The sequence below is a fragment of the Oncorhynchus mykiss genome, chromosome 10, assembly GCF_013265735.2.
Source record: "Oncorhynchus mykiss isolate Arlee chromosome 10, USDA_OmykA_1.1, whole genome shotgun sequence".
Lineage (NCBI taxonomy): Eukaryota > Metazoa > Chordata > Actinopteri > Salmoniformes > Salmonidae > Oncorhynchus > Oncorhynchus mykiss.
In genome coordinates this window covers 21,462,652-21,489,384 of record NC_048574.1, presented here as the reverse complement: position 1 = coordinate 21,489,384, position 26,733 = coordinate 21,462,652, and the positions used below count along the sequence as shown (strand labels likewise).

At 41.8% G+C, this 26,733-nt stretch overlaps 1 protein-coding gene across 8 annotated transcripts in view; it reads right to left on the bottom strand.

The window, feature by feature from the left end:
• Nucleotides 1-416: 416 nt before the first annotated feature.
• Nucleotides 417-26,733, bottom strand: part of LOC110533503 (HMG box transcription factor BBX) — a 44,467-nt gene continuing 18,150 nt past the window's right edge. For 6 of the 8 annotated variants that reach the window (XM_036989900.1, XM_036989903.1, XM_021617771.2 and 3 more), the window contains exons 3-17: nt 23,152-23,314; nt 21,640-21,888; nt 12,851-13,052; nt 12,656-12,723; nt 12,311-12,391; nt 11,934-12,014; nt 11,469-11,549; nt 11,274-11,354; nt 9,398-10,184; nt 9,106-9,238; nt 8,120-8,271; nt 7,823-7,912; nt 7,136-7,351; nt 6,759-6,951; nt 4,821-4,990 (exon numbers count right to left, since the gene is read on the bottom strand). In XM_036989900.1, the coding sequence (XP_036845795.1) occupies nt 4,912-4,990; nt 6,759-6,951; nt 7,136-7,351; nt 7,823-7,912; nt 8,120-8,271; nt 9,106-9,238; nt 9,398-10,184; nt 11,274-11,354; nt 11,469-11,549; nt 11,934-12,014; nt 12,311-12,391; nt 12,656-12,723; nt 12,851-13,052; nt 21,640-21,888; nt 23,152-23,301 (2,643 nt within the window). In that variant the 5' untranslated portion in view covers nt 23,302-23,314 and the 3' untranslated portion in view covers nt 4,821-4,911. Of the gene's footprint in view, nt 4,991-6,758; nt 6,952-7,135; nt 7,352-7,822; nt 7,913-8,119; nt 8,272-9,105; nt 9,239-9,397; nt 10,185-11,273; nt 11,355-11,468; nt 11,550-11,933; nt 12,015-12,310; nt 12,392-12,655; nt 12,724-12,850; nt 13,053-21,639; nt 21,889-23,151; nt 23,315-26,733 lie in introns of all 8 variants that reach the window. The other 2 variants (XM_021617770.2, XM_021617777.2) reach the window with 2 other exon arrangements.

The following is a 26,733-nucleotide window of genomic DNA, read 5'->3' as shown; positions in this document are numbered from 1 at the left end:
GTTCCCTTTATCTAATATTAGGTTTTGATCTGAGAACATTCAGAGTCAGAAATATGCAAAAATAGAGAATCAGAAAGGGGGCAAATACTTATGGCACTGAGGTTAGAGATTACGCTATAGCAGGGGTAGGCAACCCTGTTCCTGGAGTGTCACAGCTACTATTGGATTTTGTCCCAACTATGCACCACACTGAGCTACTTAGCCAATTGATCAGTTCAGTGATTGCTTAAATTCAACACACCTGGTCATGTGCCTGCTGCACACCAGAACCAGGGTTGCCTGTGCTATAGGGTCCAAAGCTTTTTCAAATAGATGATGCCGTGCTGCAATAGAATGCTTATGGTTACTTTAGGAATTGTTCAACAGAATCCAGAAATCACATTTTGATGTTGAAGAGACTGCTGATGTACAAAAGGTTTAATACAGGTTACTTTAATAGGTGTTCAAGGAATAATAGTTGCGTCAGCAGACAGTGTTATGACATACGACTCAGTGGAAGGGGCTGAGGGCGATGGCTAAGGGATCCCTCACTAAGCAGGTGCTTCAGTAAGGCAAGGCTGCATTGAACAACTGGGCTGTAACAATCAAGTCCATACATGTCATGATACAGTACTATTGACATAAATAAGATCGAGCACACATTGTACAAACTATCAGAGGAAACATACTTTAGATCTGATGTCACCTCTTCACAAGAACAAAAGGGAAGCTGTGATCTACATTCCTGTAAAGGGAGAACATTTATATAGTCTTTTTTATCTGGGTGCATATTCAGTTTTTCTATTTTTGTAACTAAAGGAACAACTATAAAAAGGAAATTGTAATAAATAAACTTGAATACAGAGGATTTGGCAATTGTTCTTTGTAATTGCGTGAGTGTCCCTGGTTTCACCCTTTCCTGAAGTGAGAGCCTAATTGAACTGCAGAGAAGAAACAAAACCATCTGGGGTGACACTGTCCCTCACAATTATAAAAACAAACTCTCTCATATTACTAAAAGACATTTGCAGGTAAGTCATAATTACTTACAACCAATGATGTATATATAATCTGATTGACACAGGGAACTGTTTTGAAGCCACTGCGCCTCCATCATGGCACTCCCTCACCATTGTAAAAAATATTTTGGAAGCTAATGAAATGCATTTAATGTCTACATTCGTTTGACACGTTCATTCTATTCAGACACATGAATGCATACTTTTAAATTAAATTGTGAGAAACATCCTTAAAGTACAATTCTTTGAAAGTATTAATGTTACTGTTCCCACTACAACAAAAGGCCATGTAATTGTGTCCTTTAAATATTGTAGAATTCCATTCATTCCTATGGAGTACTGCTTTTCTGAGGAGTGCCAATATGGCTGACTGGTGGCTTCAAAACCTCTCATTGGCCAATCCATAACATCAACAATCCAGGGTTTATATACATGGTTGATTACACCTCCACAGAGTTCACAGCACAGCAGCTGACTCGTCATGAGGCCCATAGGTTGAAACAAACTATTCACCTGTGAAAACAGTCCACCATCGCATACATACACAGTAGAGTCAAGACTTGAATTGGAATTATAAAAATACAGGTACAAAATCGATTACATTCAGGAGACAGTACCAGCACAAAGGGGTATCGTCTATATTTATTTTGATAACTAATCATATAGGAATTTTATAGAGGCATCTTCTAGATGTGGACCCCAGGGAAGAGTAGGTGCTGCTTTAGCAGTAGCTAATGGGAATCATAATAAAATACTAAATACTAGTTAGAAAAGGCTGAGGGTGATACATAATGGCTGATTTTGAAGGGGTTTGTTTTCAACTTAGTTAAAGAATACTTCACTGCATAATTTCATAAGATAGACATGAATACCTGTGTAATCGTTTACATTTACCTCATGATATGGAGGAAGGCTAAACACTCTTAAAAAGGAGAATTATGTGAAAATGGGGGATAAATTAAAATCTTAAGATCATCATGATATCATTTTGGTTTGGGTCATAAGGTGCAAATATTGTCTATTAAAAAGAGGCATTGAAAGGTATCAGTACAGTGTACATCATTCCCACGTGGGGTTTAAGTCTTAGGAAACCCATGAGATATATAGGATTAGTTGTGCTGATATAATATATTTGTTACCTGAAAATCTATACACCATGAAAATGCAGTGCAACTGCAATGCTAACCTTAGTTTTCAATAGAATTGTCATTAAAATACAACTTTCCCCTTTCTTTGGCAAATGTCTGAAAACCACTTGTTATAAGCATGTACATCTCTGCTCTTTTTGGGGAAATAACACCACTGATGTCCATCAGTGGAATAACTATGTGTAGTTTACTGCTTGGACGGTTTTAGTCAGCCTTGAATTTATTCTCTCAAAACTGAAAAGTCTTACATTTATTTTTCAAAGTTTGTTGAAGTTTCTTTTGAGCTCAAAAGTCATGTTTTAGGTCTGCTCGTTCACAGTCCGTTTGTCAGCTTTTAGGGATGAATTAATAAATACAGCGAAGAGAGTCAGCATTGCGCATATCCCTCTACAAGTCAGCCCAATCCTGGAGGGATTTATTCCATATATTTTACATTTATTCTACTTTGTGGCATTATCATCTCTTAGCCAAGACGAAATACCTCCATTGACAATAAGAGGGTAGAGCCTCTAAAGTTCATGCTGTGCCGACAGAACACATCATTCAGACATAGCCCAGAAATGGCAATGCAGTTGCTTTAAGAATACTACCTCAAAAAGGTGAAAACTACCTTTCTAGAAGTAGCGCACCTCATCTCAGTGCACATTTGTTTAACGGGTACAGTAAGCATGGATGCATCACTTTGTGTATGAGATTTTTCACAACAGTCTTAATCCAGTTAACTAGGCCTCAGGAAAGACCACTGAGGTTGGGAACACAAGATAAAGGAGAAATACAAAATCTAGTTCAACAGCATCATAATGCACACAACTCTTAAGTGAAGGAGAAGGCTCCAATGTAATAAGAGAAACTCGAAAAGAAAAAGACAAGGAGAGAAGTGTGATTTACTGCACAACCTAAGAAAAGGAGCATTGGTCAACTTGGAAACAAAAGAGTAATAATAATATGGTAACTTCATGGAGGACATGTCGGTGGGGACTTGCAATGTGAGTTTGTCATACACTACTTTCTCCATCTGATTAGCTTACACCCAGAGCATACGTCAAGAGTCCCCCACTACAGCTCACACACTGTAAACAGAAGAACGGACACAAGGATCTGCTATCTGGATATGGAATGGATGCTAGCCTGTTCTACCTCGGTTAGAACATGCAATAAAACTTTTTATTTTTATTTTTTTTAAACAATGCGTTAAAAGCAATGACCATTGTCTTGTTATTGAAATACGTTCAAAAGCAAAACCTTGATTATTCTGATTGCCTAAGAGTGGACCATTACTTGGCATAAGAAAATATCAAAAGGCCAATAGGAAAAACAAAACGAGGGAAAACACATCACCCTACTAAGAAAAAGTTACATCTTAAAAGCGTCTCCTACTCCTAAAATTTGTGCAGCGTCTGTTAAAAAACTCTTAGGAAACTAGTAGCACACATTTGGATTAGCCTTGAAGATGCTACGCAGACTGCAATAAGATCAAGTATTGACACAAAATGCATTTTCATCATTCAAGTATATTCAAACGGATGTAAGAATTGTGTGAATGGTTGCGTAGTGGATGGGATGGTCGTCAGAAATAAAGAGCAGAGGTTGTGGTACGGTTAGGGTCGCGATGAGAGAGTTAAGGCCATGGAGAACCATTCATTCTATTAGTAACTTTGCTTGTCATCACATTGAGCCCCACTGTAGAGGGTTGAACACCAGGTAAACAGGCAGATTAAGACTGAAAATATGCTAACCAAAGGCCTCCCATCTAAACTTAAACGCAAGCTTAAGTTTAAATGCAAGAGCCTCAATCTGTTGAGTTCAAACTGACCACCGTAGTAGCAGTTGCTAAGCTGGCGTGAAGGCTAGGGATAGATCAGTTTTGAATACATGACGATGGCATCTTAATGGTTGACAGTGGTTACAACGTGCATGGGCGGCATGTAGCCTAGGGGTTAAGAGCTTTGGGCCAGTAACCGAAAGGTTGCTGGTTCAAATCCCCAAGCCGACTAGGTGAAAAATCGATGTGCCCTTGAGCAAGGCACTTAATCCCAATTGCTCTGGATAAGAGTGTCTGCTACATGGCTTAAAAGCTAATGGTCTGGAAGGTTAAGAGGTCTGCTGTATCTATAGACCACACTAAATAGTCAAATTAAAATTAAAGGTACACAAGTAAGGTCTGTGTATCTTGGAACCCTTTCAGTCACGAGGACTATCTACTCAGGCTGTGTTAGTTTAAGTTCAAGCATGAAGGCGTGCGGGAAAACACAATATCTGACTCATCCTACGTCGAGGTATGCTAGGTGGAATCTTTGCGAAACAGTGTGGTTGAAATGGAAGATGTTATCGTACGTGTGTAAATTTCCTTTCTTTTTTTAAATGCAATTTTTGTTAGCAAAACTTGACCTTTAAAATTGCGTAATATCAGACAAAGGTTACACGTTAACACAACTACCTCTAACGGAGAAGGAAGCCATGCTCTCAGGGACTGGTCTTCCTCTTCCACAGGGTCCTCTAGGCAGGAGTGTCTAGGAATGAGGGGCGATATGACCTCCTACTGCCAAGAGAAGGGTTCAGGAGAACACTGAGAAGGTCAGTTCACCCACTCTTTCCCCCTCAGACCAGAGCTCTAGAGCTAGTTTCACCACATAGGGGTCCATCAACGAGTCACATTCTGTCTCTTTCCTTCCTTCCAGGACAGGATGAGGAGTTGGAGGTTAAAAAGTTTAAACGAACAAGCGAGCATCTATTTTGTTTTGCCGGAGGCAAGAGGCTCCTCCACTTCATTGGTCAGCGCAGGAGATGAGCAAAGGGGTCTTGGCCATGTCTTTCTTCTGGCTGTCACCAATCACATGCTGGCCTCTGAGATAGGAGGAAGAGAATAAGGTAAAGGTTAAAACTTCTTATGGCTTAGATATCGCTACCGGGATCGATATGACAACAGCCAGTGAAAGTGCAGGGTGCCAAATTCAAACAGAAATCTCTGATTCCTCAAACATACATGTATCAAGCATACAAGTATTTTACACCATTTTAAAAGATAAACTTGTTGTTAATCCCACCGCAGTGTCCGATTTCAAAAAGGCTTTACGACGAAAGCACACCAAACGATTATGTTAGGTGAGTGCCTAGTCACAGAAAAACAAAGCCATTTTTCCAGCCAAAGAGAGAAAAGCAGAAATAGAGAAAATGAATCACTAACCTTTGATGATCTTCATCAGATGATACTCATAGGACTTCATGTTACACAATACATGTATGTTTTGTTCGAATAAAGTTCATATTTACATCCGGTGATTTTGCAGAGAGCCACATCAATTTACAGAAATACTCATAATAAACATTAATAAAAGATAAAAGTGTTAATCATGGAATTATAGATCCACTTCTCCTTAATGCAACCGCTGTGTCAGATTTTAAAAAATGTTTACGGAAAAAGCTAACCATGCAATAATGTGAGTACAGCGCTCAGACACAAAAACAAGCCATACAAATATCCGCCATGTTGTGGAGTCAACAGAAGTCAGAAATAGCATTATAAATATTCACTTACCTTTGATGATCTTCATCAGAATGCACTCCCAGGAATCCCAGTGCCACAATAAATGTTTGTTTTGTTTGATAAAGTCCATAATGTATGTCCAAATACCTTTTTGTTGTTCATGCATTTAGTTCACAAATCCAAATTCATGAGGCGCGATCACTAGGTCCAGACGAAAATGCAAAAAGTTCCGTTACAGTCCGTAGAAACATGTCAAATGATGTATAGAATCAATCTTTGGGATGTTTTTAACATAAATCTTCAATAATGTTCCAACTGGAGAATTCCTTTATCTTCAGAAATGCAATGGAACGTAGGTCGCTCACACGGGAGTGTGCGTGATCAGCTCATGCCAGACACCTGGTTGAAAGAGCTCTCATTCCCTCCTCCTTCATAGTAGAAGCCTGAAACAAGGTTCTAAAGACTGTTGACATCTAGTGGAAGCCTTAGGAAGTGCAATATAACATCCAAGCTACTCAATACTGCCCCCCAGCCATAAGACGTTTTAACAAATCAAGGTCTGTACTTTTTGTTCTTGGAAAAGACTTGTGGTGTGGCATTTGTGTTGGGCCAATGGTTTGTTGTCTGGTTAGTGAAGACATGTCAAACTCAATTCCTGGAGGCCCGTGTGTCTTCAGGCTTTGGCTCCTCCGTTGTACTTGATTGGTAAATTAAGGTAATTAATTAGTTAGGAACTCTGCACCTGATTATCTTGGTTACAATTGCACACAAATTGAAAGGTAATAATTGTATTTATTTAACCTTTATTTAACTAGGCACGTCAGTTAAGAACAAATTCTTATTTACAATGATGGCCTACCCCGGCCAAACCCTAACGACGCTGGGCCAATTGTGAGCAGCCCTATGGGACTCCCAATCACGGCCGGTTGTGCTACAGCCTGGAATCGAACCAGCGTCTGTAGTGATGCCTCTAGCACTGAGATGCTGCGCTACTTGGGAGCCCTAATAAAACATGGCACATTCAAAGTGTACAGAGAAATTTTAAACACAGGGGGTTTCAAAAAGTTTAAAAGCATAAGAACCTTGAAGCAAAGGTGCATCCCATGTCATATATTTAAGTCTGCCTACCTGTGAATGTTCTCCATGGCTGCCACCTCTGCAAGGGCAGCCAGGCTAAAGAAGGCAGGCAGGTCTTCAGGTGCACTGCTCCTGTCCGCTTCCTCTTGCTTGGATGCGTTGTAACACCCTGTTTCATTGCATAAAGTATCTTGGGATAATGGCTTGTCATCCTGCTCCGGGGTCAGGTCCCTGGCTTTGTCCTCTGTGTTAAAATGGACCAAAGAAGATAATTCAAAATGGTATGGACAGAACAACGCTCGTTGCTACCTGGTTTCTGTAATTTGTAATGGTTAAAAAAAACATTTGGCATTTTCTAGCTCACATATTTACTTAAATCCAATGTATTTGATAATGTGCAGAATAAACTATTAGGAAAGACCATTCACCTTCGGCTGGGGATACCCTGCCGTCGGCCGAGCGCACCAAGTGGGTGATCTTGCTCTTCCTGGCCTTCCTTTTCTGGCTGCCCACTGGCACACTAGGGCTAGTTCCCATGGCTTCTGGGTTTAGCATGGCAGTGGCACAGGGGGCTGGGCTCGGCTTTGCCTTGGTGGCCTTGGCAGCCGAGTCTAACATGGGGGAGTCACTACGCATCGCTATGTCTGAGAAGAGAGGGGAAACATGGGGCACAAATCTTTTTTTAAAGAGCCATTTTAGAATTCTTCCACTCAAATTCTAACTTGAGATCTGGGCACCAAACATCAAAGTAAATCATGAATTGACTGAAAAAATGGTTTTGTCCGAAACCCTGTTCTGCTAGATGGCATGCATAGGATATGACTTTTTCATTTACGCTAACAACTAAAGAGAGAATGTTTTAAATGTATCTAAAAATCAAAGTGTCTAGATTTACTGTGTCAAGTGATCTTTTAAAAATAATGGCTTTGGTATGAGGTAAGCATATGGTAGCAGGGGTCATAATGCAATATAAGCGTATGGTACTTACATGGTCCATTTTTACATTGAGTAATGTATCCATTGTCTCCAACTATTTGTAAATATCATGCCAAGAACATTCACAACTGGATTAAATAGTGCACACACATATTACATTACATGATGCTCTAATTCACCTTTATCCAAAGTATTGGGCTTCTTCTTTTTCTCCTTGTAATTGCTAACAATCTTGTGGAATAAAGTATTTTTCTGAGATGGAGATTGACCTGATATAACAAAAAAGAAACAAAAAGAGACCAGAGAATGGCATGCAATGTTAAATGGTAACAAGGTCTTTTTTTTTGTTGTCATGATTGAGTGGTCAGGTTTCTGAAAGTGAGGAGCAAAATGAGCGGTATGGGGTATGGATGGGAATGGGGAGTTAAAACATATTGAAACCTTTGGTGAACATTCCGGTGACATTTTCTGCTCACCCTTGGCAGGTTTCGGAGGTTGTTCCTCCGGTGCGGTGCTAATGTCAGTTTTCTTCTTGGTGACGACGGTGCTCTTTTTGTCGAATGTCAGAGGGCTGTACTGCGGCAGGCTGTTGAACTTCTTCTCAAACTCCTCCTCTAGTTTCCCCAAACTGCAAAGGTGATACATGTTGTTGATTAGATACAGGAGGAACATGCCCACAGCCATTTTCCAGGCCTTCATCATGCGGAAACACAGTGCCATTTGTTTGTCCCCGTTGATTTTTATATTTCTATAGAAATGCCAACACAATAATAGCTTTTTTCCAAGTTCCCTCTTGCGTGTTTCAAGAGTGCTTTGATCAGATAAGTAAGCTCCACTGTTGCTATATTTTAATTACTGAGTGGTGGGAACTTTGTTTTTGGTTTGTCTACTTTTCTTAAACCGAAGAGGAAACAAAAACCGAAGATTGGTTCATCAGCCTAAGAACTGGCTCATTATCCAAGAAGGGCTTGAATTAAACATTCACTTTTGGGAACCCCTAAAACTATTAATGGGCTGAACCAATCTTAATATTCTTAATGCTTATAGAGGTGCCAAAATGAAAAATATCAAACACTTATGGGGTGCCCATAACTTAAACTGAGCGGCTATTTGCTCTCTCTTCAGGGGTTCCTCACAGGAAGATGTTAACTTGGACACAGAGGACTCCATCACACCACAAAGAAAGTGGAGCTAGTGATGAAATAGACATATTTTTATTTCAGTATTTGTCATCATCCAACAATTCACTAATAGAACAGACTTGCAGCGTAAATTCAAAGAGCAACAAGCCACGAGTGCACATAGCCAATCTTCCGTCACTCACTTCAATAACAACAAACGTGAATCCTTGCATGACGAATGTGCCCCTTGAGAAATGGGATTATTGTCTGTTCACTATATTCTGCTCCCATTAGTGATCTTTCAGTGATAAGGGTAAATTGGTCTTGGACAGACAACTCACCCTGGCGCGGTCTCGTCTTTGGATTTGGACTTCTTAAGCTTCTTGAAATTACTGGGTCCCATCTGTGAGAAAGCCCAGGTCTCGTCAATCCAGCCTCCTTCATCAGATGCACTTCGAAAAGAACCTCTTTTGCCTAATTAACACGCACACACATACACACACTTACTTACTTTAGAGTAGCCACCAGTACAATTAAGTTAAAACCCTGGGTCTTGCTCGGAATGGGCATAAATCAGCAGCATATTAAGATAGTAATTGTGGAGACAGGGTAGGGGGGGTTACTAATGCGTACCTCTGTCCACGTTGGCCCTCAGTGAGGTCAGCATCCCTTCCGACACCAGGGTCTTGTACAGCGCCCCCTTGCAGCTTCTCTCAGACTTTCTGGAGCCACACCCCTCTGCGTTGGCCTCCAGTTCCCTCTCCCCGACTTTGTGCTTAATCTGCGGGGGGCTGGGAGGGGAGGTGGGCTCCTCCGTGCTGCTGCTAATATTGGCCTCCTTAGCCTCTATCTTGGGGCTTGCTGGATTCACCACTGTCTCCACTGTCAATGGAAGCTCTGTGCGTCCGTCGTCCTCTTTGTCCTTCACATTTCTCTCATCTTCCTTAGCCTTCAGGGGCCTCTTGGCTTTGGGCTTGGCCCTCTTTTTGGGTGAGCTGGACTCTACCAGAATGGTAACGGCGGCAGTGCGAGCCTTCTTCTTGGGCATATCCTCCTCGGCATCGCCCCATGCCCCTTTAGCCACGGCTTCGATAGTGTAGAAGAGGCTCTCCAACTCTGACTCGGATGAAGGTCGCTTCTTGAGGGTCTTTTTGGGTGAGCCGGGACCAGGGCTCTTGTCTTTGTCCACCACTTTGGGCGCCTCTCTGGTGCTGCCGTCTTTCTTCCTTTTGATTATGGCTGCTTGGCCTCTGAGCAGCAGGAGACTAGCATCGGTCGGCATGGAGGAAGACGGGGGAAAGGAGAGAGGAAGATCAGGGGTGTTGTCCCCAGCCTCCTCTACCACAGTCTCAGTTTTGATGTGTGGGGTGCAGGTATCGTCCTGTGTCTCCATCTTCCCTGCCTCGGAGGCCAAGCACATCTACACAAAACAAAACAGTTCACATGCAATCTTTGGACAATAAAATCGACGAGTTGCGTGGAAGATTAAACTACCAACGGGACATTAAAAACAAACATCTTATGCTTCAGAGTCGTGACTGAACGACGACAGCATACAGCTGGCTGGTTATATGATGTACCGGCAGGATAGAACAGCGGTGTCTGGTAAGACAAGGGGCGGCAGTCTATGTATTTTTGTATACAACAGCTGGTGCATAATATCTAAGGAAGTCTAGAGCTATTGCTCGCCTGAGGTAGAGTATCTCATGATAAGCTGTAGACGACACTACCTACCGAGAGAGTTTTCATCTGTATTCTTTGTAGCTCTTTACATATCACCACAGTCAGAGGCTGGCACTAAGACAGATTTGAATGAGCTGTATTCCGCCATAAGCAAATAAGAAAACGCTCATCCAGGCGGCGCTCCTAGTAGCCAGGGACTTTAATACAGGGAAATACGTTTAACGTTAAATAAGTTTTACCACATTTCTATCAGCATGTTAAATGTGCAACCAGAGGGAAAATAACAAGAGGCTTCTAAACGTCTTCTACCCCCAAGCCATAAGACTCCTGAACATCTAGTCAAATGGCTACACAGACTATTTGCAGTGCCCCCCCCCTTTACACCACTGCTACTCTGTTGTCATCTATGCATAGTCACTTTAATAACCCTACCTACATGTACATACTACCTCAAATAACCGGTGCCCTCGCACATTGATTCTGTATCAGTACACCCCTGTATATAGATATAGTATTGCTAATGTTATTTTACTGCTGCTTTTTAATTACTTGTTACTTTTATTTATTATTCTTATCCATATTTTTTAAAACTGCATTGTTGGTTAGGGGCTCGTAAGTAAGCATTTCACTGTAAGGTGAAATTCGCCGCATTGTATTCGGCACATGTGACTAATACAATTTGATATGAAACTAACATTTCAGTAGTCATATCGATGTGAAAGTGCTGGAGCTAACTATGAATCATTTCGACTGTAGGGTATTTCAAGAGTTCAATAGTATCAAAATGGACTTAAATGGAACCATAATGAGGGAGGGCCTGCAGTACCTCAGCAAGCTGGAAGAGAGCGGACTGGCCACACTGCTTTCCCTCTGGTGCAGTCGACTGGCTCGAATCAGAGGAGATCTGCTTTGATACACAACAGAGGAGAATTTGACAATACATCATAAAAGACAATACAACAGCATTATAGAGTATGTAGTAGTGTGGAGTGGCAGACTTGAGACAGTGTAATGACTATACCTCTGCCAGTTGAAAAAGAGGGGACTTGACATTGGCAGTGGGTACGTCAGGCTTTCCCTGCTGTGAGGTTCCAGACCACATCTGAGGAAAAAGGTGAATGAGAAAATGGATAAGATCCTGGGCTTATGCATGTTCATATTTGTGACTTTGTACTAAACAGTATAGTATGGTTATTAGAGAGTAAATGCTTTCATTTGTGCCCTCCCTTAAGGCATACCCGCACTGGTAATAGCCAATAGTGTCAGTATTTGAATTTTGTTGTTGTGGATTTCAGTAAGCAGGAAGATATCCCACTCAGTTTAAAAACAAACTACTTAAGAGTGCATTTCAATAGCATGTAGAATGATTGAAGTCCATACATATGCAAGTATGCTTAGCAGTTGGCAGATCGCCTATAAAAATGTTACAGGCCAATAACATTGAGCTAAATCATATGTAGACAAGCCTTTCCCTAAGAATACCCACTTCAGCCTGGTCCTCCCAACTCAAGGGCTTCCCTTTGCCAGCTGTGTCCATTAAACTCGGCTGACGCGTGCTGGAAGAGATCTGAAAAGGGACACAATTGAGGGTTGGCTGACCCATTTAAACAGGAATGAGCCTCACTTCCTTGTGCCACCATTTTAGGGAATGGTATAATGTTATGTGATGTGTTGGGTATTGTAAGAGCAAACCAAACCATTTATATGCAAATAGACAATGCATCTAATTTAGGCTATTTTCGATACACATGCGCATATAGGCAAATCTATAAACTGTTGTATCAGAGCGTATTTGCCGTAACAGCCCTATGTAATAGTTACAAGAGGTTAAAGAGAAAACATTCCCATTTCAGGTGGTTTTACCTCAGCAAGTTGGAATAGGGAGGATTTATCAGGGTACTTAGTGACATCTGTGGCTCCAGATTGTGATGAGCTGGAGGAAATCTGTGGAGGTTCAATTCATACATCTTCAAATTTGTATCTCACAGTGCTTTTACAACACATGTGAGAATTACTTAAGTGCCTCAGATATATTTCCACTAAAACTATGATTTCTAGATTAAAATTGTGCTACAACAACAAGGATAAACTCACTAGACTGGGCCTTTTCATAAATTGTCTCAAAGACCCTTAGATAACCCTCTGAAGTCCTCCGGTTGTTAATTTTTGCACTACAGTCCAGGATATAGTGGATATGACATGACATACCTCTCTGGCAGTAAGGGCATGCTCCCCAGCCAACAGTAGCATACTTAGGCCACCCATCTTTGTGGGATCTGGGAAGACACAAAATAAAAGCTAGTTAGAATATATTTTTACAAATTTGACATTCTTTAGTGGCAGCTATGCCGAGACATTACATGTTTAATTAGCCTTTTTACCAGAAATGGAAACTTGACGCACCTGCCATGGCGAAATTAAGCTGTGGTGTGCTGTCAGTCTTGGGCAGTTTCTTGGCAGTGGCACAGCCCTTAGGGGAGTTGGAAGGGAAGGACCACACTTTATTGCGGGTGTTGCTGACAGTGTGGCAGGGGCTCTTGACTGGCTTGTTGGTGGCAGGGCACCACTTGTAGCCCGGGTTAGCCTTCATGAAGGCATCCTTGTACTGGAAAACGACAACGCCAGAAAGGTTATCAGCAAAAGCACACAGGAAATAATACTATAGCAAAATGCAGCATTTACTGAAAAACACAGTGGAGGCTCAGAGGAGGATGGGGAGGACCTTCCTACACAGTGAATTTGATAAAAATAGTGAAACATAGATTAAACTATAATAATAAATATGAAATAATATTATACATCACACATACATACATGTATACACGTCACCAAATAATCAATGAAAAAAAACACTGTTTTGCAATGAAGGTCTACAGTAGCCTTAACAGCACCTTCTAGGGTAGCCGGAGGGGATTTTCCAACCTCATCTGGGTACATTGAATCCAATACAAAACCTAGGAGGCTCATGGTTCTCACCCCCTCCCATAGACTTACATTCCTCATGAAGCTGGTTGAGAGAATTCCAAGAGTGTGCAAAGCTGTCATCAAGGCAAAGGGTGACTACTCTGTTCCAGACGTCCTAGATGACCAATTCTCATAGCTTTTAGCTGTACCCTTATCCTACTCGTCCTCTGTTCCTCTGGTGATGTAGAGGTGAATCCAGGCCCTGCAGTGACTAGCTCCACTCCTATTCCCCAGGTGCTCTCTTTTGATGACTTCTGTAACCGTAATAGCCTTGGTTTCATGCATATTAACATTAGAAGCCTCCTCCCTAAGTTTGTTTTATTCACTGCTTTAGCGCACTCTGCCAACTCGGATGTCCTAGCCATGTCTGAATCATGGCTTAGGAAGACCACCAAAAACTCTGAAATCTCCATCCCTATCTACAACATTTTCAGACAAGATAGAACGACCAAAGGGGGCGGTGTTGCAATCTACTGCATCCGTAATGGGTCAGCGGTCAAACGACCTCCACTCATCACTGTCAAACGCTCCCTGAAACACTTCAGTGAGCAGGCCTTTCTAATCGACCTGGCCCGGGTATCCTGGAAAGATATTGACCTCATCCCGTCAGTAGAGAATGCCTGGTTATTTTTTTTTAAATGCCTTCCTCACCATCTTAAATACATTTAGAACCACAAACAGATATAGCCCTTGTTTCTCTCCAGACCTGACTGCCCTTAACTTCTCTAGGGTAAGGGGCAGCATTCGGAATTTTGGATGAAAAGCATGCCCATATTAAACTGCCTTCTACTCGAGCCCAGAAGATATGATATGCATATAATTGATAGATTTGGATAGAAAACACTAAAGTTTCCAAAACTGTTAAAATAGTGTCTGTGAGTATAACAGAACTGATGTGGCAGGCAAAAGTAGGTTTATTTTTGGTTTTGTATTTTTTAATTCAATGCCATTACAGTATCCATTGACTTTGGACTCAAATTGCAGTTCCTATGCTTTCCACTAGATGTCAACAGTCTTTAGAAATTGTTTCAGTCTTGTATTCTGAAAAATGAGGGAGTAAGAGCAGTCGGAATAAGTGGACCCTGCCGTGTCAAAGAGCTTTTTCATGCGCGCGACCGAGACAGTGCCTTTCTTGTTTACCTTTTATATTGACGACGTTATTGTCCGGTTGAAATATTATCGATTATTTAGTCTAAAAACAACCTGAGGATTGAATATAAACATCGTTTGACATGTTTCTATGAACTTCACAGATACAATTTGGATTTTTTGTCTGCCTGTTTTGACTGCGTTTGAGCCTGTGGATTGCTGAAGAAAACGCGCAAACAAAAAGGAGGTTTTTGGATATAAAGAGACTTTATCGAACAAAAGGAACATTTATTGAGTAAATTAATGTCTTCTGAGTGCCACCTTATGAAGATCATCAAAGGTAAGGAATTAATTTTCTCTCTATTTCTGACTTGTGTAACTCTTTTACTTGGCTGGTTACTGTTTGTAATGACTTGTCTGCTGGGTTATGTTCTCAAATAATCGTAAGGTATGCTTTCGCCGTAAAGCATTTTTTAAATCTGACACCGTGGTTGGATTCACAGGAAGTTAATCTTTAAACCTATGTAAAATATGTTTTGTTTTATGAATTTTTACAATGAGTATTTCTGTATTTGAATTTGGCACTCTGCCAGCGTCCCACATGCCCTAGAGTGGTTAACCAACACAAAAACATCCTATGGCGTTCTGCATTAGCATCAAACAGCCCCCATGATATGCAACTTTTCAGGGAAGTTAGAAACCAATATACACAGGCAGTTAGAAAAGCCAAGGCTAGCTTTTTCAAGCAGAAATTTGCTTCCTGCAACACAAACTCAAAAAAGTCCATGGAGAATAAGAACACCTCCTCCCAGCTGCCCACTGCACTGAGGATAGGTCACCACCGATAAATCCACTATAATTGAGAATTTCAATGAGCATTTTTCTACGGCTGGCCATGCTTTCCACCTGGCTACCCCTACCCCGGTCAACAGCACTACACCCCCCACAGCAACTCGCCCAAGCCTTCCCCATTTCTCCTTCTCCCAAATCCAGTCAGCTGATGTTTTGAAAGAGCTGCAAAATCTGGACCCCTACAAATCAGCCGGGCTAGACAATCTGGACCCTTTCTTTCAAAAATTATCTGCAGAAAAAGTTGCAACCCCTATTACTAGCCTGTTCAACCTCTTTTGTGTTGTCTGAGATTCCGAAAGATTGGAAAGCTGCCGCAGTCATTCCCCTCTTCAAAGGGGGTGACACTCTAGACCCAAACTGCTACAGACCTATATCTACCCTACCCTGTCTTTCTAAAGTATTTGAAAGCCAAGTTAACAAACAGATTACCCACCATTTTGAATCCCACCGTACCTTCTCCGCTATGCAATCTGGTTTCAGAGCTGGTCATGGGTGCACCACAGCCACGCTCAAGGTCCTAAACGACATCCTAACCGCCATCGATAAGAGACATTACTGTGCAACCGTATTCATTGACCTGGCCAAGGCTTTTGACTCTGTCAATCACCACATCCTCATCGGCAGACTCGATAGCCTTGGTTTCTCAAATGGTTGCCTCACCTGGTTCACCAACTACTTCTCTGATAGAGTTCAGTGTGTCAAATCGGAGGGCCTATTGTCTGGGCCTCTGGCAGTCTCTATGGGGGTGCCACAGGGTTCAATTCTTGGGCAGACTCTCTTCTCCGTATACATCAATGATGTTGCTCTTGCTACTGGTGAGTATCTGATCCACCTCTACGCAGACGACACCATTCTGTATACTTCTGGCCCGTCTTAGGACACTGTGTTTATAACCCTCCAGGCAAGCTTCAATGCCCTACAACTCTCCATCCGTGGCCTCCAACTGCTCTTAAATACAAATAAAACTAAATGCATGCTTTGCAAGCGATCACTGCCTGCACCTGCCCGCCCGTCCAGCATCACTACTCTGGGCGGTTCAGACTTAGAATATGTGGACAACTACAAATACCTAGGTGTCTGGTTAGACTAAACTCTCCTTCCAGACTCACATCAAACATCTCCAATCCAAAGTGAAATCTAGAATTGGCTTCCTATTTCGCAACAAAGCATCCTTCACTCATGCTTCCAAACATACCCTCGTTAAAACTGACCATCCTATCGATCCTCGACTTCGGCGATGTCATTTACATAATAGCCTCCAATACCCTACTCAATAATTTGGATGCAGTCTATCACAGTGCCATCCGTTTTGTCACCAAAGCCCCATATACTACCTACCACTGCGACCTGTACGCTCTCGTTGGCTGGCCCTCGCTTCACACTCGTCGCCAAACCCACCGGCTCCAGGTCATCTACAAGACTCTGCTAGGTAAAGTCCCCCCTTATCTCAGCTCGCTGGTCACCATAGCAGCACCCACCTGTAGCACACGCTCCAGCAGGTATATCTCTCTGGTCACCCCCAAAACCAATTCCTCCTTTGGCGCCTCTCCTTCCAGTTCTCTGCTGCCAATGACTGGATCGAACTACAAAAATCTCTGAAACTGGAAACACTTATCTCCCTCACTAGCTTTAAGCACCAGCTGTCAGTGCAGCTCACAGATTACTGCACCTGTACATAGCCCATCTATAATTTAGCCCAAACAACTACCTCTTCCCCTACTGTATTTTTATTTTTCTCCTTTGCACCCCATTATTTCTACTTTGCATTCTTCCACTGCAAATCGACCATTCCAGTGTGTTACTTGCTATATTGTATTTACTTCGCCAACATGGCCTTTTTTTTGTTGCCTTTACCTCCCTTATCTTACCTCACTTGCTCACATTGTAAATAGACTTATTTTTCTATTGTATTATTGACTGCATGTTTGTTTTACTCCATGTGTAACTCTGTGTTGTTGTATGTGTCGAACTGCTTTGCTTTATCTTGGCCAGGTCGCAAATGTAAATGAGAACTTGTTCTCAACCTGCCTACCTGGTTAAATAAAAGGTGAAATAAAAATAAATAAATAAATAACTTTGAAGAATCGTTTAACACTTTTTTGGTTCCTACATGATTCCATGTGTTATTTCATAGTTTTGATGTCTTCACTATTATTATGCAATATAGAAAATAGTAAAAATGTGTGCGTGTGTGTGTGTATATAGATATATTACACACACACACACACACACACACATACGCACACACGCACGCAGTGGGGCAAAAATCACATTGTAGGATTTTTAATGAATTTATTTGCAAATTATGGTGGAAAATAAGTATTTGGTCAATAACAAAAGTTTATCTCAATACTTTGTTATATACCCTTTGTTGGCAATGACAGAGGTCAAACGTTTTCTGTAAGTCTTCACAAGGTTTTCACACACTGTTGCTTGTATTTTGGTCCATTCCTCCATGCAGATCTCCTCTAGAGCAGTGATATTTTGGGGCAGTTGCTGGGCAACACGGACTTTCAACTCCCTCCAAAGATTTTCTATGGGGTTGAGATCTGGAGACTGGCTAGGCCACTCCAGGACCTTGAAATGCTTCTTACGAAGCCACTCCTTTGTTGCCCGGGCGGTGTGTTTGGGATCATTGTCATGCTGGAAGACCCAGCCACGTTTCATCTGCAATGCCCTTGCTGATGGAAGGAGGTTTTCACTCAAAAAAAGTTTTTACCAAAAAGTTATATTTTGGTTTCATCTGACCATATGACATTCTCCAATCTTCTTCTGGATCATCCAAATGCACTCTAGCATTTCAGCACTTCAGACGGGCCTGGACATGTACTGGCTTAAGCAGGGGGACACATCTGGCACTGCAGGATTTGAGTCCCTGGAGGCATAGTGTGTTACTGGTGGTAGGCTTTGTTACTTTGGTCCCAGCTCTCTGCAGGTTATTCACTAGGTCCCCCCGTGTGGTTCTGGGATTTTTGCTCACCGTTCTTGTGATCATTTTGACCACACGGGGTGAGATCTTGCGTGGAGCCCCAGATCAAGGGAGATTATCAGTGGTCTTGTATGTCTTCCATTTCCTAATAATTGCTCCCACAGTTGATTTCTTCAAACCAAGCTGCTTACAGATTGCAGATTCAGTCTTCCCAGCCTGGTGCAGGCCTACAATTTTGTTTCTGGTGTCCTTTGACAGCTCTTTGGTCTTGGCCATAGTGGAGTTTGGAGTGTGACTGTTTGAGGTTGTGGACAGGTGTCTTTTATACTGATAACAAGTTCAAACAGGTGCCATTAATACAGTGGAGGACAGAGGAGCCTCTTAAAGAAGAAGTTACAGGTCTGTGAGAGCCAGAAATATTGCTTGTTTGTAGGTGACCAAATACTTATTTTCCACCATAATTTGCAAATAAATTCATTAAAAATCCTACAATGTGATTTTTTTGATTTTTTTCTGTCATAGTTGTAGTGTACCTATGATGAAAATTACAGGGCTCTCTCATATTTTTAACTGGGAGAACTTGCACAATTGGTGGCTGACTAAATACTTTTTTGCCCCACTGTATGTCTCTTGTCTGAGCATTTGAATAGCAACTCAATTTTTGCATAGAGACAACCCTGTATTGTCGTCTTGCCTCTTTGATTGCCTTACAGAGGTCATAGCTGCTCTGTACACGTCCATGTTCCCAGTCATATTGCCGTGACTAAATGTGGTGGTTCGGTAGTGGACTCAAAGAGAGAGAAAGATAATAATTGAAAAGTTTTGAATATATCCCTTCCTTCAAAAAAATTTGAAGCAGCTGAGAGAGAGCTAGCTAAATTTCATTGTATTTTTCTTCTTCATATTTTACCTTTCATTTACTGAGTTAAAGCAGCTAATTTAGCCTAATGTTACTCAACAACCTGACTCACACAGAGAGAAATTATATTTATGTTAGCTAGTTGGCTTAGACTGTCCAACACAGCAACTCTTCCAAGTCAATGTAAGCTTTGGTTTTATACATTTATTGCCACCGGGCCCGCCGGTGTAACTACTAAATGTACACTCACTGTACTGTGTGATTGTGCACATGGATTGGATGTTTACTAACACGATAGTTAAACTTTGTTGACTATAACATTATGGTGACAAAAATGTAGGCTGTGTAGCGGTTATGGTATGAAGGTTTGGCTTGGGGAAGTTTTTGTGACTGGTCACAGACAGCTGTTGTGTTGTGCACTGAAGTCCACAAGCAATGGGAAAAGGTAAGAGAAGAGTGTATCATCTCTTTTCGCATCTATGCAATGAGCTAAGTGATGATGCTGTATGTGGCTGCTATGAAAGTGAACTGTGTGTGGAGGTGATCAGTGGTGTATTCATTCTAACGATTCTGTTGAAAAATATGGAAGCAAATGGAATGAAACGTGGAGGGACCTACCTGAATTTGTTTTAGTTCCAAAACGTAACTGGTTGTACTAACGATTACACCCCAGATCAGCCAAGAGTATGAAAGGTGATATTAAATGTGTCACTGTCTGTCACGTTAATTACTCTCAATTTTTCTCTCGACTTGTGTACATGTTATAAATGTTCCTTTGTAGGCTAGTTTGTAGCAACCTCATGATGGGTATAGGGCAAATTTGAGTATCATGTAGTAGCCTAAACCTATTAATGCTACATTGAGCTGGGTGAATGGAATATAAATGCCAGTCATCCAATATGCTGTAATAGAAATAAGATCATGCTCATAAAAAAAAAAAAAACAATCGTCCTCCCTAATCTTAAAAGTTACCGACCGCCACTGCTGAAGAAGTGTTACATAACAGAACTTTCATATTTGGCTGGACTTCATTTGCATAGAGACAATCCAAAACAAGCTACAGGAGACTCATTCAGTAGTGTGCATACATTGTCGCTTTAGTTTCATGACCTATAAAAGGTACTAGAAAGATAGATAATGCATGTCTTACATGTCTTAGTATGGCTACGACACTCCAGTTTCAAATGAGTTTGTGATCCTGTGTTGTAACTCTTGATCAGCTTCAGGGTTAATTCTATCTGAATTCTAAATCAAATGATATTGTTTTCTTAGAGAAACAGTAAGGGGTGAACTCTAACATGCTGACCACACCGCTCGTGTCATGTGCGCAGCAAAATAAATGTACACATATGCTTACACGTACAATCATTGCACCCACAATGCTTGCGCACATCACTGAGCGTCTGCGTAGACAGGCGCTAAAATAGAACTTGGTTCTATTTGTGACCCTTCACAAGCTGCAAGTCCCGCCTCTCCCTTCTCCTCATTGGTTTTTAGGACCATATACCCACGTGGGTGATTGAAAGATGAACTGAGGTCCACACTCCAGTTCAGTTGGTGGTGGTAATGCACCCAAAAGTTGGTTGCAGGGCTTCCCGAGTGGCGCAGTGCTCTAGCTGTGCCACTAGAGATTCTGGGTTCGAGTCCAGGCTCTGTCGCAGCCGGCCGCGACCGGGAGGCCCATGGGGCGGCGCACAATTGGCCCAGCGTCGTCCAGGTTACGGAGATACCCTTGTCTCATCGCGCACTAGCGACTCCTGTGGCGGGCCGTGCATAGTGCACGCTGACACGGTCGCCAGGTGTGACACATTGGTGCGGCTTGATTCTGGGTTGGATGGGAATTGTGTCAAGAAGCAGCGCGGCTTGGTTGGGTTGTGTTTCGGAGGACGCGTGGCTCTCGACCTTCGCCTCTCCCGAGTCCGTACAGGAGTTGCAGCGATGAAACAAGACTGTAACTACTACCAATTGGACACCACAAAATTGGGGAGTAAAAAAGGGGTGAAAAATACATCTTTTTTTTTTTTTTATTGGTTGCCAACCGTCATATAAAGTCCAAAGAAGAAGAAGCCTGAAGGAGATATATCTAGAAACAAACTCTGTTTACCCTTTTATCTGTGGATTAATTGTCAGAGTGGAGGACCTTGTTTATTTCATGTAAAATAACAACCCAATGTTTAAATCCCAGGAAAAACTAGCTAGCAACAGCAAGCTAGCTAGCTAGCTAAATCGGCATAAATGTTTGATGCTTTTCGACTTGTCTCCAACATTAATATAGTTGTGTGTCCTGATCGCATCTGGTGTGGGTGGACAAAATCAACATATGCGCAATGGTGAGCGAGCGGTCTGGTCAGCATGCATCTTAAGAAAATTTTCACTTAGTCATCATGCATTGATATCACGGGGAGACTAACTGAGCATTTTACTGAATTGGTTAGAATTCACCCCTAGGAGAATAAGAGGCATTTGACAATTCCAGAATGGGATTTTGGTGATGCTCACCTCCTTGGCCATGTCAGTGTACTTCTGTTTCTCTTTGGGCTCCAGCACAGCCCACCAATCAGCCAAGATCTTGGTGGCACCGCGGTTGTCCAGTCGAGGGTGTTCCTGCCTCACCAGCGATCGGTGGCGCTTGCAGAAAAGCAGGAAGGCATTCATGGGCCGGCGGGCCCGCTGCTCTGAAGAGTCCTCTTCCCCCTCCGGGGTGCATGGCACCTTCGGCCCCCGGGTCTCCCTAACCAACAATGGCTCCTGTGGACAGACGCATCAGTGATAGATGTTTTAATCTTCATCATCACTACCCCCACCACCATTATTATCATAACAATGGATAGGCTCTATTTTATAGTGCTGATTCAATTGATATCAATTTGGAAGTAATTCAGAAATGTGTTTTATACTGAACAAAAATATAAAACATTTTTCATTTTACTGAGCTACAGTTCATATTAGTATGTCAGTCAATTAGATTAAGGCATATGGATTTCACATGACTGGGCAGGGGTGCAGCCATAGCTGGGCATAGGCCCACCCACTGGGGAGCCAGGCCCAGCCAATCGGAATTAGTTTTTTTCCCCACAAAAGGGCATCATTACAGACAGAAATACTCCTCAGCATCCCCCCAACCCCCCCTCAGACGATCCCACAGGTGAACAAGTCGGATGTGGAGGTCCTGGGCTGGCATGGTTACATGTGGTCTGCGGTTGCTAGGCCGGTTAGGTGTACTGCCAAATACTCTAAAACCACATTGGAGGCAGCTTATGGTAGAGAAACATTAACATTAAATTCTCTGGCAACAGCTCTGGTGGACATTTCTGCAGTCAGCATGCCAATTGCACGCTCCCTCAAAACTTGAGACATCTGTGGCATTGTGTGTGTGGCATACTCCACATTTATAGTGCATTGTCCCCACCACAAGGTGCACCTGTGTAATAAGCATGCGGTTTAATCAGCTTCTTGATATGCCATACCTGTCAGGGATGTAAACACATTTGTGCACAACATTTGAGAAAAACAACTTTTTGTGTATATGGAGCATTTCTTGGAGGTTTTATTTCAGCTCATGAAACATGGGACCAACACTTTACATGTTGTGTTTATATTTTTGTTCAGTGTATTTTTTTATATCATAGAAAATGAAAGTGAATACTTCTAGACTACATACTTAGTTATCAAAATGATGTGTGTTTTAGAAATTCAAATGTTCAAATCATATTTTCGACATGGTATTTCTGCCCCCACAGCCAGGCAGGGAGAGATACTTCATAGAGGGGGTAAAGTGCCCTTGGCTGGTGGTTCTATACTGGAGTGAGAGGTCACTGCATAATATACAGTGAACTAACAATAGACTGTCGTAAATGTTTCATGGGGCAATAGGCAAGTGGGAATGCAGCAAGAGTGTCCAGAGTTATGTTCAGTAGATCCGAAACTATCCATCTGAACTTGCCCAATAGGAAATGCTCTTTCATTTCAAAACGTACATACTGAACGCAACACCTGCAAAAGAGGAGTCACCTTCTCTAGTTCTTCTTCGTCCTCCTCTTCCTCCTCCGAAAAGTCCAGGGCCTTCTTGGAGAGTAGCGGGTGCCATTGTAGACACTTGCGCTTGGGCCGCTTGCAGCTCACCTCCACCGGAGGCTCCTTACCCCTTCCTCCACCTTTCATGGCGCTGCCGAGCCTGGAGAGCGGAGAAAGATATTTACTCAGAAACATCTAGACGCTGATCTTTTTTGCTTTTCCCCCACTAATAGGATTGGGTAAGCTGATCCTAGATCTTTACCTACAGGAAACTTCTCAGGTCTTGTTGAGCACTATGATCAATGACTTTGTAAGTAAGCAGCACGATAATACATTGGATTGATTACTGACTGAATTCTTTAGTCTCTTGAGCAACTGTTGGTGGTAGGGATAGTGGTAGCGGAGAGTAAAGGTTAAAGGTCATGAAAAGTGATTAGAATACAAGATAGAAGCTAACCTCAAGTACTTCTACAGAAGCAGATGACTCACTGAAGTGTTGCATACCTAGTAGCACTGAAAACTTAGTAGCACTATTTTTAAATGACAAGGTAATTACTAAGAAAATATTGTTTCAGCAATAACCTAAGAATTACTAGTTGTTACAGACAAACACACAAGTGATGCACACCCATAACCCACAGTCCACGTGGTTATACAGTGGGGCAAAAAAGTATTTACTTAGCCACCAATTGTGCAAGATCTCCCAGTTAAAAAGATGAGAGAAGCCTGTAATTTTCATCATAGGTACACTTCAACTATGACAGACAAAATGAGGAAAAAAATCCAGAAAATCACATTGTAGGATTTTTTATTAATTTATTTGCAAATTATGGTGGAAAATGAGTATTTGGTCACCTACAAACAAGTAAGATCTCTGTCTCTCACAGACCTGTAACTTCTTCTTTAAGAGGCTCCTCTGTCCTCCACTCGTTACCTGTATTAATGGCACCTGCTTGAACTAGATATGAGTATAAAAGACACCTGTCCACAACCTCAAACAGTCACACTCCAAACTCCACTATGGCCAAGACCAAAGAGCTGTCAAAGGACACCAGAAACAAAATTGTAGACCTGCACCAGGCTGGAAAGACTGAATCTGCAATAGGTAAGCTAGGCTAGGCTAGGCTCCACGCAAGATCTCACCCCATGTGGTCAAAATGATCACAAGAACGGTGAGCAAAAATTCCAGAACCACACGGGGGGACCTAGTGAATAACCTGCAGAGAGCTGGGACCAAAGTAACAAAGCCTACCACCAGTAACACACTACGCCGCCAGGGACTCAAATCCTGCAGTGCCAGACGTGTCCCCCTGCTTAAGCCAGTACATGTCCAGGTCCGTCTGAAGTTTGCTAGAGAGCATTTGTATGATCCAGAAGAAGATTGGGAGAATGTCATATGGTCAGATGAAAACAAAATATTACTTTTTGGTAAAAACTCAACTCGTCGTGTTTGGAGGACAAAGAATGCTGAGTTGCATCCAAAGAACACCATACCTACTGTGAAGCATGGGGGTGGAAACATCATGCTTTGGGGCTGTTTTTCTGCAAAGGGACCAGGACGACTGATCCGTGTAAAGGAAAGAATGAATGGGGCCATGTATCGTGAGATTGAGTGAAAACTTCCTTCCATCAGCAAGGGCATTGAAGATGAAACGTGGCTGGGTCTTTCAGCATGACAATGATCCCAAACACACTGCCCGGGCAACGAAGGAGTGGCTTCGTAAGAAGCATTTCAAGGTCCTGGAGTAGCCTAGCCAGTCTCCAGATCTCAACCCCATAGAAAATCTTTGGAGGGAGTTGAAAGTCCGTGTTGCCCAGCAACAGCCCCAAAACATCACTGCTCTAGAGGAATGGGCCAAAATGTATGGAGGAATGGGCCAAAATACAAGCAACAATGTGTGAAAACCTTGTGAAGACTTACAGAAAACGTTTGACCTCTGTCATTGCCAACAAAGGGTATATAACAAAGTATTGAGATAAACTTTTGTTATTGACCAAATACTTATTTTCCACCATAATTTGCAAATAAATTCATCAAAAATCCTACAATGTGATTTTCTGGATTTGTTTTCTCATTTCGTCTGTCATAGTTGAAGTGTACCTATGAAGAAAATGACAGGCCTCTCTCATATTTTTAAGTGGGAGAACTTGCACAATTGGTGGCTGACAAAATACTTTTTTGCCTCACTGTATACACGGGTTGTGCAGGTTAAATAAAGAGGAAAACAATACATTTAAACAAATTCTTGTGCAATTTATATTGATAGGCTAACATTGAGGTTTTTCTTTCTTTATTTTTAGGCTGTCTGGCATTAGTGCGAAAGCTTTCTGTAAAGCCTAAACTTTACGCGCGCCATAACCGCGAAACACTTTTGGGAACGGGCAGAAAAAAATAGATCAACTAAGGAAAAATGACAATGTCTGATTTTAATTCAATAAGAAAATAGCTGCGAAATGGAGAGTTGAAAATAAAGAGCCAGAAAAGTAATGTTTGGGAAAGAGTTGGTGGTGGCAAAAGAGGATGATGGCAGTGCATATGTTTTGTGTGATTGTGAGGTGCTATACAAATTCGACAGTCACCAGGCGATGACTTCAAATAAGCCTATGGCATGTCAAGGGTACTGTTGCATACTGTTCAGATGGGTTAAATGGAAACTGAAATCTGGACACTGACTGTAGGTCTATAACCTCTCACAGTATTAATATTAACTCCTGCAGAATTAAGCATTTCTTGCAGTAAAATTCTACACCAAAATGTACATTTTGACTAGAGGAGTGGAGATTTGAGTTCTCTTGCAGGATCTTGAGATAATGTGAATGCGTCAGCATCATAAAAAGTGATAGTAGCCTATTTCCACCACATCATCAATGCATGCAAGCCGAACTGACATCTTATCAGAATGTTGGGTCACAGCTTTCTATTTCTTTACAACCGGTCAAACTGATGTCATTTGGAAAATGTATGAACAAATTATGAAAATGTATGCACTCTCTACTGCAAGTCACTCTGGATAAGAGTGTGCTAAATGACTAAAATGCTCTACCAACTTAGCCACACGGGACTTCTTCTAGAGCATCATATGACAGAAAAGAAGCTGCATGTATCTAATTATAGGAAATTGATAAACAAATATCCTACCAAAATGTCGGAAATAAGCAGAAATAAGCAGAAACATACAGGACCAACCTCAACCTATTCATTTTTCCATTGTAGAATAATAGTGAAGACATCAAAACTATGAAATAACACATGGAATCATGTAGTAACCAACAAATTGAAATATATTTTATATTTGAGATTCTTCATAGTAGCCACCCTTTGCCTTGATGACAGCTTTGCATTCTCTCAACCAGCTTCATAAGGGAGTCAACTGGAATGCATTTCAATTAACAGGTGTGCCTTGTTAAAAGTTAATTTGTGGAATTTCTTTCGTTAAATGTGTTCAAATAAGCAAAGAGAAACGACAGTCCATCATTACTTTAAGACATGAAGGTTAGTCAATCCGGAACATTTCAAGAACTTTGAGTTTCTTCAAATGTAGTCGCAAAACCCATCAAGCGTTATGACGAAACTGGCTC